The 13,478-nt window shown below is 48.8% G+C and overlaps 1 protein-coding gene across 11 annotated transcripts in view; it reads left to right on the forward strand.

Moving 5' to 3' along the window:
- Positions 1-13,201, forward strand: part of LOC146771979 (uncharacterized) — a 149,921-nt gene extending 136,720 nt beyond the window's left edge. For all 11 annotated transcript variants that reach the window (XR_014975132.1, XR_014975134.1, XR_014975135.1 and 8 more), the window contains one exon: positions 12,712-13,201. Coding sequence is in view for 6 of the 11 variants with exons in the window: in XM_085640271.1 (XP_085496397.1) it covers positions 12,712-12,719 (8 nt within the window). In the remaining 5 variants the exon portion in view is untranslated. The remainder of the gene's footprint in view (positions 1-12,711) is intronic.
- The last annotated feature ends 277 nt before the right edge of the window (positions 13,202-13,478 follow it).

Here is a 13,478-nt window from a genome sequence, read left to right on the forward strand (position 1 = left end):
ATCCCAGCTCTACAGGGCCACACAACAAGGTCCCTGTTGTGCTGTGAGCAATCAATGGGCTCCATCACAGTACATCGGTATGAGTGTCACATACCAGACACACACCACAGTGACTAGTGAGGACAGATGTCTACCCCACATCACAGGTTCCTGACAGACACACACAGGGACCTCGTGGATGTCTGTGACACACAGACGCAACATCAACTCACATTGACAATAGACTGGGATGTTGTGAACATTTGACATTGAGCACATGAAATCTGAGTCATCTCTTTATGGAAATGCACACATACTGTGGATGAACATCACATATGTGGCACTGTGACACCCTGTGAGGCACCTACCATTCCACTGAAGAGTCAGGGTGTATGTCACATGAAATACACAATGTACACCGGGCACTGTGCACATGCCTCATGCACTGAAATGTACTGTCATCAAACACAGTGGTTATGTGTCCAGCCAACAATTGGATCTGTCCCCATGACAACCTGCCCTGCCTGGGAGTGGGTGTTGAAAGGAACAAGGAAACCCTAGGGGTCAGATGGGACCAAGGGTAGATATATTTTATAACAACAACGGTCCCATAAAAGAGGGATAGATATGCTATCGCAATTTTCACAATCAAAAACTGGATTTTATCTAAAAACTCAGGTAGAGGGATAAATACAATTTAATGGTAATAAGGAGAAAAAGACAACAATTAATATACACGAGGATAGGTGAGCAAACCGTGAGTAGGTAAAAAAGAAATCAGCCGATTTCCTTACCACAGGCAAGTGACTTAAAAAGTGACTTTACAGTGTAAGCAAAAATGACAATATATAAAGTCACAATAGGTTTCAAATCTCATACTTAATTGCAAGATACAGAGTATAATTTTTAGAGTTTAGAGACGTAGGAGTGGGTGCCACTAAGTGAAACATACAAATTCACATGTTTACCCACATACACACACAGGTAATGCAGCCAGACATGCACTTTGAGTTACTGTGTCACAGAGTGTATTGTTGTTGTGCCCATGGGTCAATGGCAAGCTATGGTGTGTTGCATGCCTTAAACAGTTACTTCTATGGTGACTGACACAGGTGACCAATGCGAAAGACGTGTTAAACACCTAGGGAAGGAGCCGCCGCACGCACGCCTTGCAGACACGCCTTGCACAATGTCACTAATGTGGACTGATGCGGGTGGACCAATCTGCATGCACGCCTTGCATGCATGCCTTGCACAATGTCACCAATGTGGACTGACGAGGGTGGACCGATCCGCATGCACACCTTGCACAATGTCACCAATGTGGACTGACGCGGGTGGACTGATCCGCACGCACGCCTTCCACGCACGCCATGCACAATGTCACCAATGTGGACTGACGCGGGTGGACCGATCCGCACGTACAACTTGCACAATGTCACCAATGTGGACTGACGCGGGTGGGCCGATCCGCATGCACGCTTTGCACATTGTTACCAATGTGGACTGACGCTGGTGGACTGATCCGCACGCATGCCTTGCACAATGTCACCAATGTGGACTGACGCGGGTGGACCGATCCGCACGCATGCCTTGCATGTACGCCTTGCACAATGTCACCAATGTGGACTGACGTGGGTGGACCGATCCGCATGCACGCCTTGCACAATGTCACCAACGTGGACTGACGCGGGTGGACCGAGCTGCACGCACGCCTTGGACAATGTCACCAATGTGGTCTGACGCGGGTGGACCGATCCGCACGCACGCCTTGCACAATGTCACCAATATGGACTGAGGCGGGTGGACCGAGCCGCATGCACACTTGCACACACGCCTTGCACAATGTCACCAATATGGACTGACACAGGTGGACCGATCCGCACGCACGCCTTGCACAATGTCACCAATGTGGACTGACGTGGGTGGACTGATCCGCACGCACGCCTTGCACAATGTCACCAATGTGGACTTACACTGGTGGACCGATCCGCACGCACGCCTTGCACAATGTCACCAATGTGGACTGACGCGGGTGGACCGAGCCGCACGCACACTTGCACACACGCCTTGCACAATGTCACCAATATGGACTGACACAGGTGGACCGATCCGCTCGCACGCCTTGCACAATGTCACCAATGTGGACTGACACGGGTGGACCGATCCGCACGCACGCCTTGCACAATGTCACCAATGTGGACTGACGCGGGTGGACCGAGCCGCAGGCACGCCTTGCACACACTCACGCCTTGCACAATGTCACCAATGTGGACTGACGGGGGTGGACCGATCCACACGCATGCCTTGCACGCACGCACTGCACAATGTCTCCAATGGGAACAGACGCGGATTTGAGCCTGGTGCGAATCGGTTTCTTGAAAATCCGTTGGCTGCCTGCAACAATGTTTCAGACTCGTCATTGCAATGCTTTTGAATATTTCAAATGATGCGGAAGGCGTGTACGAGATGTGCAATGCGATGGATTGTCCAGATTCATAGGATGCAAACGTGTTGGACCTATTGCTTTTGACATATGGGACTGAATCTGCCTCTGCAGCACAGATATAAGTCTGTCTGTTCACCTGGGAACTTACTTGCCTCTACTACATGATCAAGTTTGACATCTCTGCTACCACTGCTGCTGTCTCTGCATCCTCTGGCTCCAAGAATGGCACGTACTGTGGAGAGGGCCCCTGCCTTCACAGAGGAGGAGAACAAGGCCCTGCTGGACAGCCTACTTCCACAGTACAGCAAGCTTTATGGGACACCAGGGGAGCAGGTGAGTGTGCTCTCCACGGAGCATATTAGCAAGGACATGCAGTATTTTCCACAAAGCGCGCTTAGCGCATTTAATTTTATCGCCAGATATTATCGCTGAGATAACACGCTATTAGCAACGTTTATCTCTAATGCGATAAAATATCCAGCGATAGCGGCTAAATGCGTGAATATCGCTGGAAATCCAGCGATATTCACGCATTAACGCCAATGGGGACCTAACCTGACAATCCACCTCCCATTGATTACACAGGTAAGTAATGTTTTCAGCAGGTGTTAGATTCTGGCGATAATCGCGCTTAGCGTGAAATTTTTTATCGCACAGCCTGCGTTGCTAATAGGCAATAGCTGTGTTAGCGACTGCTTTCAGTGGGGACTGTGTACCCCCCCCCCCCGTCCTGCCAACCTCACCTGAGCCCCATGAAACTCCCTTGGAGTTTTGCACTGCAGTGGAGGTCCCGTCCCAACCATCTGACCTGACCAGGCGTGCGGGTAAGAACCCCGTCTGACTTGGGGCCGGCATTGATGTCAGCACACACCCCATTGGACTTGGGCCCTGCCGTGTGTCAGACACCTCCGCTGCAGTTGCCAGTGACACTCCTACACCCACCAGCCCTCCCCTGCCCCATTCTGCTGTCCCCTGATCCTGTCCCTGCAGTGCCTGGCCTGCCCCTGTGTATGCCCCTCCAAGGGGAGATGTCTCCTGCCTGTAGCAGTGCAGGCAAGCAATGGATGACAACTTGTCACATTTCACCCTGGGAGGACTCCTGACATGGACTGGCCATTGGCCTTGAGTCATTGTGTACTTAACAGTTTCAATGAGTTATGTGCTTAATAAAGCCAATTGTTGTTATCCAGTGGTGTTGCATCAAATATACATGATGTTGATGATGAGTGTCATGGACTTGCTGTTGTACAGGTGTTTTAAAGGTATAACAGAATGAGTTGTTGATGTGATGTATTCCATGTGATCTATGGGATATGTGTACTTGTCTGCTATGTATCCATGACATCCTAAGCTGCGATTTCAGGGTGTATTGATAGCAAAATGTTGTGACCAGGATTTTATCTTTGGGTTTGCTACTTGACATCTTTGGCATACACTGTTGCACATAGGTTGTGCTTACATTTGGGCTCATGGAAAGATTCCCTGACTTGGACAATCTCCACTGTACAGGCATGTTTGTGCATCCATGTTACACAAGTCATCTGTGTCATCAGTCCAACTTGGTCTACATGTGTATTGCATATGTGCAGATAACTGAGGGATGACACATGTACAAAAGCTTCTGTGACCATTGGTTTTCTTGAGTTGTAATAGTTGGATCACTGGGCAAGTCTTGTGCTGGCATGACAGGAGCCTGCCAGACAAAATGACCTTTGCCGGCGCCCAGGGGGTTGGGGGGGGTGGGTGGCTGCACTTGGGGTGTACCCATGGAACCCCCAACATTTGCATGCACAAGGTGGCAGGCACCACGCGGTGCCTTTCACGTTGTGCATGCAAATGCACAACATACCCTTTTAACATTGTGGCAGGTGCTGAATACAGCACCGCCCTCCACAATGTTAAATGTACAGGATGCGACCGCCATGGTAACGGTCACATCCTAATTGGCGATGTGGGACCGCCGCACCACTGGTGGCCGGTCCCGGCACCGTTATGGGGCGCATCCTGATAGACCCCTAAGTTCGCATTTCTTTAGTATTGTCCTATTTAGAGCTCCATGTGGGTAAGGAAGCAGGTGGACCTTGAAGTCAAACTTTCATCAAAGGTCTCTTATCGGCCGTGACCCTATTTGGTTCCTCCTTCCCCTGCATCCTGGGTGCTTATTATACTTGGTGCAACATTACAGCATATTTAATCAAGGACAATAGAGAGATTTGCCTAGGATCACAGAATTTAGTCAAGTTGGGAAGCCAGGATTGATCCTGGGTTGTCTGCCTTCACATTGTTCATTTTAGCCATTAGATGGACATCTCCTTTTTTCTCCTATTTCTCCTGTTTTACATCAAAGGGGGATTCAGACAAAATATCAGAACCACAAAATATTGAGGAGAAGAATATTGTGTAGGTAATTTATACATCTTCAAGGAGTTAAGAATATTAAATTTAAACTTGTACTTACCTATCCGATATTCTTGTCTTCGATATTTTTGATATGATATTCTGTCCATACAAAATGTGTGTTCCCGATAGTAGTCACTGATCCTGTCAAGGTGAATGCTTTGTCTTTTATTCTTGGCCCATGAGATTGAAGCGTGGGTGGCTGATGCCGCTACTGTGCACTTTTCACTTCAAATAAGGCAGCCCTTGGTGCGCTGGCATGGGGGTAAAGGACCGGAATGTGCCAATAGATAGGGTGCATTCCTGCCCTTTGCTTTTGCCGTAGGGCAGTGCAGAAGGAAGGCCTGTGGCGCTGCCCTACAGCACAACCTCATAAATGAGGCCCTAAGGGGCTTATTTACAATGAATTGGCATAGGGCACCGCACACGTAATTTTGCTGTGCTACCCTACACCAAATCCAAAAGGCGGGTATGCACTGTATTAAAAAGATACCTGTCCTTTCAGATATTCCTCCTCGTTATGCCACCACAAGGGAGGTGTATGATTTCAACACCATGTTTTAATTCTGGGAATGTGTCAAAACCAACACCCGTTGCATCAGAACAGCCACTGCCACCGCCCCATGGAATGCCTCCCAGATGCAGTGAGGCAACGCAATGACTTGCGCTGTGGTTCCTCACGCCATATCTACGAGGCCATAGAACGCCACGCAGGGTGGGTTTATGCGGCCTTTTAGATATGGGTCCGCAATGTACGCCACCGGAACATCAAAATAAGTGACGCTCTGGCGGCGCATGGTTCTGAGGTTCCGTATGAGACGGGACGCCACTTTTTGAGTGGTGACGAATATGGATGAGTTGGGTATCTATGAACCGCAAATGGCGAGTATAGTGGGTGTACGAAGTTTCGCAATGCAGCCACGTATGGTTCGCCTCATTTTTGGGTTCATTCATCCGAACCCTCGGGTTCCATTTTAGATACAGCGTCCATTTTGTTTCTTGCCCTCAGGTAGCCAGCGAACGGGCTTTCTTGTCCGTTTCGTGACCCTGGGACTCTCAGGCTAGTACGAAGGACACGTGTTTCTTTGAGGCGACTTTTACGATGAGGGGAATGACACAGATGGCCCCGCTCAAGGCCCATCTTGCCGCTCCGGTCTATTGTTTCAGCCACGCATACATTAGACACGAGGTCTTTTGATCCCTCTATCAAGTTTCCTTTATTGCCCTCACACTCTTTTCTAACCTGTTGTGCATCCTTGTCCTTTCCTTACATCTGTTTTCCGTCCTTCCTCTTAATGTGTTTATGGCGGAGGGGATATGTTTTTACAGTTGAGAACCGGCAAGACTGTTGTAATTATGTTCCGGCCTCCTGAAACATGAACGCGACCCTTTTGAAGTTTATTGTGGGAACTGAGTTGTAACCTTTGTCCGCCATACTGTCGTATGGCCAAAACTTGTATAAAAGGAGCGATCCACTTCTACGAATTTGAAGCAGTCTCCGAGAACCTACACGCTGTGTACTTCTTGTGACCTCTGTATCCCTGCAGTAATAAACGCTGATCTCTGACGTCGCTGGAAGTGTCCCGTGTCTCTGTGTTTGGTACGCCAGAACAGGTAACCCACGAAGGTTTCAGGTGTTGTTCCCTGGCACCGCTGGGTCTTAAGAATAACCCAGTCCTTCAGTTGGCGCCCAAGGTGGGGCGACATCAACGGTACCGGTCCAAAGCCTGACGATCGTGAGGAACTTCGTGTGAAATCTCCGAGGGAAGGTGCACCCCGCTTCATCGATCCAGTTGTCGAAATAAGTGGCCCGACGTCTTTTCCCGCGAAGATCCCCGCCTCCTGACGGCTGCGACGGACCGATGCCCTGACTGTCGACCTGTTTTGGCGCCTGGCGTAGTCCTTTGTACGGCGAGACGACTAACGGGCCTTCCTGGTGACGCCATTGTTCTCTCAGTTAAGTATTTGTGGGTCGCTCCCAGTGTTGCTTTGTTGTTTGCATGGTTCCATAGCATTCGTGGTTCTTAGTTGTTGGGTTTTATTTGACGATTGCAATTGCCAAAAACCGAGGGTTTTGCATTTTTGCGAGGACATTGTAATTCGATAGCCCTTGAAGTTTGTATACTCGGTTAGTGTGCACGATGCCTGGCCGTAGTACTTTGTTTGGGTTTCTCAAATGTTGCAGCATGGATTCCCGGCTGGAGGATTCATGTCCGATACCTCCGGCTGGAACTCCGCTTTACGAGCTCTATAGTCGCCATGGCGTGGGTCCTATCGTATATAATGAATATTGGGTTCGTTACACTAAAAAGGATGGCGTCCTTAGTTGGCCACCTCATGGTAGTTTCGAGACTGCCATTTTAGATAACCTGGAAGCTAAATTATTTAAAAAGAAAGCTAGGCCGGCCATGTTTGATTCCTTCCGGTTGTGGCGGAAAGAGGCCAAGCAGAAAGAAATCAAACAGAATAAGAAAAATAAGCGAGAAGGTGTTATTACAGTGATGCGCAATGCAGAACAATATCAGTTAGACAAAGATGAGAAAGAGCAGGAAGTTAGTGCTCGGCTTCACCACATGGCAGTGGACAAATGTTATCCGGCGCTACCTCCTACGATCGATAACACAGGAGAAGAATCGGTGGAAGATTCGCTTTTGTCTTATCTGATGAAATCGCCACCTCCCTACGCTCCCGATGTTATGGGTCCCGTTCATCCACCTCTTCCTCAACCCGCTGTTTTGGCGGCTGCTGGTCAGCCCGCCGTTCCTCCCGTACTCCCGAATCCCCTTGGGCCACAGATCGTACATCCTCCTGGTCCGGCTTCTCTCCCTCTTGCGCCTTTCCAAGTCCCTCCTCAGTCTGTTGTTCCCGCTACTCCTACTGCTGCGTCTACTTCTACTATTTCCGCCCCTATGGCTGCTACACCTGCACCTTCTTCCTCTTCTCCTTCTGTTCGTAGTCGTCTCTTGACTGCTGTTGCTTCTCTTTATTCTCCGCTCTTTGGGCCGATACTTGGCTCGACTCTTTCGGATGTCGCTCAAAGACGCAGTCAGCTTCCTGATGGTAGGGAACGTGAATCGTTGGTGAAAACGGCACGTAGATGGATTCGTAACCCTGTTAAATACCCCCCACGTGTAGTGTTTGAAACGTTTTCTCAGTTTAATGTGCCCACGCAACGATTTGTGTTCGAAGAATTGTGTAAGTCATTGAAAGAGGAGTGGGACGATGATATAGCTGATGATATACCACCTGAGGTTTCCGAGCTACAGTTTCGGTTTGCCACGGGTGTCATTGTAGGTGATAAAGTTCGAGAGGCTCTGGAACGCTTGTTATCCTTTCGATGTTCAGTGCAACCGCGTGCACTGTTTAAGGACGCGACCGCAGAGTGGATGGCACAACCTGGTCAATATCCTATGCGGGAAGTTCCCCCGGTATGGATGCCAGGTGATGCTGCTGCTAACCCTCCTGTCCCAGCCCATTTCCAGAGAGTGTGGATACACCTCCCTTGGAAGCGATCGGAAGTGTTGCAGGTAAAGCAATCCTTACCTGATCCTCGTAAGAATCCTGCGGGTTATTATAAGGAGCTGTCCCAATTGGTGGATGCTACTGTTATGAACCTAGCCGATATTGATATGTTGTTCGGCAATGTGGTGCCTCAGCCGATTTGGGCGAAAATTCGTCACGAGAATCACGTAGCCGAGTTAGGCGGTGACTGGGCTGCCCTTACAGCGGCAGATGCCCGGCAGGTCGGTGGGGCTAAACCTGAACAGATTATTGTGGCTTTGCCCCAGAGAATAATTACCCTCATGAAAACGCTCATGCCAGCGATGCGCGTCAATTGGGACAAATTATCGGCGTGCAGGCAAAAGAGGGATGAAAGTGTTTCTGATTTCTTTACGAGATTTGAGGAAGCGTTCATTGATCATAGTGGTCAGGACATGGGTTCCGAGGGTGGACAGCGGTTGTTCGTTGATAAATTTGTGTCAAATTTGTTGCCCGACCTGAGCAACAAGTTGAAAAATTCTGAGAGTGCGTGGGCTGTTTCTACCACTGCCCAAATATTGGCTACGGCCCAATATTACGAGAATAGAGAAAAAGAGGAAAGTGAGCGTGCAGAAAAGAAAACGAAGGATCTCAAAACTAAGGTCTTGTTGCAGCAAGCCTATCCACCGCGTTCGAATTTCAGTGATACGCAGCAGCCAAACAGATCTCAATCACAGTTTTCCAGATCGCAGACGCGGAATGCTTCGCCTGCACCTCGTTTTGTGCTGGGGTATAATCAGTGCGCATATTGTCATGGGGAGGGCCACTTGAAGTTCGATTGTCCGGTTCTTCGTGATAGGTCCAATGGTGTGTCGGCTCGAGGAGGACGTAGCGGTCCTCAACAGGTTTCTCGTGGTAGAGGTCGCGGAGTCACCCAGAATCAGGCCGAACGCTTTGCGACGTCTTCGGATTCGCAAAATTGTTTCGATCGGCGCGAACCATCGTCCGGTCGGTCTGCACAGTATCATGTGGATGATTGTTATGTTGAGTGTGATGTTGATGCGGATGGTATCTACTAGGATAGCCATAGACAAAGGAAGGGAGAAGTATCAGTTCCGGTTGATCAGAGAGGGCCTTATGTTGCAGTAGCCACTTTGGGCGTTGTTGAGCCTTTTCTGTTGGACACTGGTGCAGCAAAAAGTTCCATCATGCATTCAAAACTCCCTGGCGCGCCTTTGTCTGGCTTAACGAATGTTTCCGTTGGATTCTCTGGCGCCCCCGTTAGCAATCCAGTTTCTAGCCCTTTGCCCCTTACAATTGGGTCTCATGAACTAGAGGCTCCTTTGATTTTGACTACTGGTTGTGGTGAGAATCTTTTGGGCCTAGATTTGTTGAAAAGGTTACATGCGACTTTGTACTGTTCTCCTACGGGTGTGGAGCTTACGTTGGGTAAGAGCGTGATTTCCCCTATGTATTTATCGATCGACAAGCTCCCATCGGAATTGAGATCTCTTCCAGACTCCTTGTGGGCGACAGGTCCTAATGACGTGGGCCTGCTGGATATCCCACCTTATGTTGTCCAACTAAAAGTGGGTGCGCGTTTGCCACGTATACCTCAGTATCGTATTTCCCTTGATGGTGAAAGGGCATTGTTAGCGATCATTTATGATTTGATCGGCAAAGATGTTATTGAGGAGACACGAGGCAATGTGTGCAATAGTCCCGTGTTGCCTATTCTGAAACGAACGGATCCCTCCAAGCCTCCCGTGTATCGTCTAGTTATCGACTTACGGGAGGTAAATAAAGTCGTTGTTCCGCAGTTTCCTGTGGTGCCAGACATTACAGCTTTGCTGACTCTGATTCCAGCCACTGCATCGTGGTTCTCGGTCATCGATTTGAAGAATGCGTTCTTTAGCATTCCGATTGCTGAGGAGAGCAGAGACTTGTTCGGTTTCTCATTAGGTGGTCGCAGCTTCAGATTCAAACGCGCTCCACAGGGCTACTGTGAGAGTCCATCTATCTATAGCCAAGCTCTTAAGAGTCAACTCGATGCGTTTGTGTTACCGGCTGGTGCAGCCTTGATTCAGTACGTTGATGATCTGTTGGTAGCCGCTGACACTGAACAGCTCTGTAGAGCCGCTACAGTGTCCTTGTTACAGCATCTCTGCGCTCTACATCATAAAGTGTCACCTTCCAAACTACAATATTGTTGTCAAGAAGTTACCTATCTCGGTCACTTATTGTCAAAGGCGGGAAGAAGGTTGACCCCTGAACGAATTACAGCAATTGCTCGAATGACTGTGCCAGCAACTCAGAGAGATGTGCGTGCCTTTTTAGGTATCACATCGTACTGCAGACAGTGGATCCCGAACTTTTCACTGTTAGCGAAGCCATTGGTAGCTCTCACGTGCAAGGACGTTTCGACTCCTTTGCCTTGGACGGAGGAATGTCAGAAAAGTTTTTCTGACCTACGTGATGCGCTGTGTTCGGCTCCTGTGTTAGGTACTCCTGATTACAGCAAGCCTTTCACATTATACGTCCATGAGAGGGACGGTTGTGCGTTGAGTGTTTTAACGCAACAATTTGGTGATAAGCAGCGTCCGTGTGCATATTTTTCCTCGACCTTAGACCCGGTAGCTAGAGCGTTGCCAAGTTGCTTGAGGGCGACAGCGGCAGCTGCGGCGTCTATTCGGCAGTCCGCAGGTTTGGTCATGGATAATATGCTCATAGTAATGGTTCCGCATGCAGTCGATACGCTCTTGAATCGGACAAAGACTCAACATCTGACGAGTGCAAGGTTGTCTGGGTACAAGCTGACCCTTTTGGCAAGTCATATACAGATCAAGCATTGTAATGTACTGAATCCGGCGACATTGTTGCCGATTAATATGGAATCAGATGATGTGCTGCCCCATGATTGTTATTTACGGACTGAGGAAGAAACAAAAGGTCGTGTGGACCTGAAAAACACTCCCTTGTCAGACCCCGATGGTACTTTGTATGTGGATGGCTCTTGCTTCAAATTGCCGAATGGCGATGTGACGACTGCGTATGCTGTGGTGACGTTGAGCACGGTTGTGGAAACTGCGAGATTGAACCAGAATTCAGCACAAGCTGCAGAATTAATTGCATTAACAAGAGCGTGTGTTCTGTCGAAAGGAAAGCGAGTGAATGTGTTTACCGACAGTCAGTATGCATTTGGTGTTGCGCACAACTTCGGAAGATTGTGGAGAGAAAGAGGATTTATGACATCGCATGGTACGAAGATTCAACATGGGCATCTCGTGAATGATCTTTTGGATGCACTTACGTTGCCTAAACAAGTGGCGATCGTCAAATGTAGTGCACATCGAAAAGTGACGGATGATGTTGGTCGTGGTAATGCATTTGCGTATGAGATTGCTAAGGAAACGGCTAAGAATCTTGCGACTCGAATGTATGTCACGAGTTCAGTGAGGTGGCCGGCTGAGACCGGTATGTGTGAAAATACTGTTGAAAGTGTGAAAGCAATTCAGAACGAAGCTACTGAAGCTGAAAAGACCAAGTGGAAAGAAAGTACAGGGAAATTGGATATGCATGGATGTTGGGTTGACTTGACGGAATGTCAGAGGTGGATGTTACCAGACGCGTATGTATTAGCTGTTGTGACGATGGCTCATGGGTTGTCACATATTAGTGCGAAAGGAATATGTAAGTTCTTGTCTCCTGTTTGGAGGAATGATGGTATCGCTAAGTGTGCTGAAAGAGTGGTTAAGAATTGTATGGTGTGTTTGATGCACAATCCAGGAAAAGGCACTCCCACTCCACCTGGTCATTTCGCTCCTCCTGCCTGTCCCTTTGAGGTTATCCAGCTGGACTTCATCCATATGGAGAGATGCAATAATTTGAAGTACGTTTTGGTTGTGGTTTGTGCGTTCTCCAGATGGATTGAGGCCTATCCTCTTAAGGACAATACTGCCCTGTCCACAGCAAAAATCCTGCTGAAGGAGTACTTTCCTAGGTATGGAATGCCGCGGATTGTGTGGTCGGATAATGGAAGTGAGTTTGTGGGAAGTGTAATGCAGAGTGTGTGTAAGGGCCTTGGAATTCGTCAGAAATTCCACAGTGCTAACCATCCTCAGGCAGCGGGTTTGGTTGAAGGGTACAATGGTACCCTGAAGCTGAAACTCGCTAAGATTCAAGCCACCACTGGTCTGTCATGGCCTGATGCCTTGCCTCTGGCTCTCCTGTCGACCAGAGCAACCGTACACTCTCGAGTAGGGCTCAGCCCATATGAGATTGTGTTCGGTCGCCCTGCGAATATATGGGGAGTCCCGAGGCCTAGGGCTTTTGATAGTCTTGAATATCCAATGTTGATCGATTACTTGCATGATTTGACCACTAAACTACGGTTAATTCATCAACAGGTCTTTGAAGCTCTACCAGCGCAGACAGAGGGTCCTGGACACCAGCTCCGGCCAGGAGACTGGGTTGTTACCCGAAACTTTGGTCGAAAGCGTAATTTGGAGCCAAGATTCGTCGGACCCCACCAAGTCCTGTTGACGACGAGGACAGCGGTTCGACTGGAGGGCCGGAAAAATTGGGTGCATGCCAGCCACACAAAGAAGGTACCGATCCCCTTACCAACCGACGGTTGGGTGAGAACTGGGATTTCGGCTGAAGAAATTGAGACTCCTTTGCGCTTTGTGCCATTTAGCGACGCTCAACTTGTGGAGGAGGATTCGTCATTGCAGAACCCAAGGTCCGACTCATCATCTGTTTCATTGAACACTGTTGCGCCAGCTGAACAATTGTTCGTAGAGCAAACTCGACCTGGAAGAAGTCGATACTTTCTTCGTTCAAGGACTAATAAAAATTGACAGTACACTGGTTTTTGACGTTACGAATATCATGAACAATTACATCCTTTTCTTTCTGAGTTTTTGTGCTTTCCACTGCTAAGAGACTTGTAAGAAATTTGAACGTTTCAAGGAAACCTCGCCATCCGGGTCACCGTAGGGCCGTGCGGGTACTTCTTTCTGTCTAGCAGGTTTCTGACGCTAGGTTGGTTACTTTTGTCGATCTCTGGGAACTCCTGGGGATTGATAATCGCTACTCAGAACGAAGTGCGTCAAGTACGTCACGGACGGTTTGTAGAGGATGGCATTCTCTAAGCTGGTGGAAGAAGAAAGGG

The sequence above is a fragment of the Triturus cristatus genome, unplaced genomic scaffold (assembly GCF_964204655.1).
Source record: "Triturus cristatus unplaced genomic scaffold, aTriCri1.1 SCAFFOLD_168, whole genome shotgun sequence".
In the NCBI taxonomy this organism is placed as follows: Eukaryota; Metazoa; Chordata; class Amphibia; order Caudata; family Salamandridae; genus Triturus; species Triturus cristatus.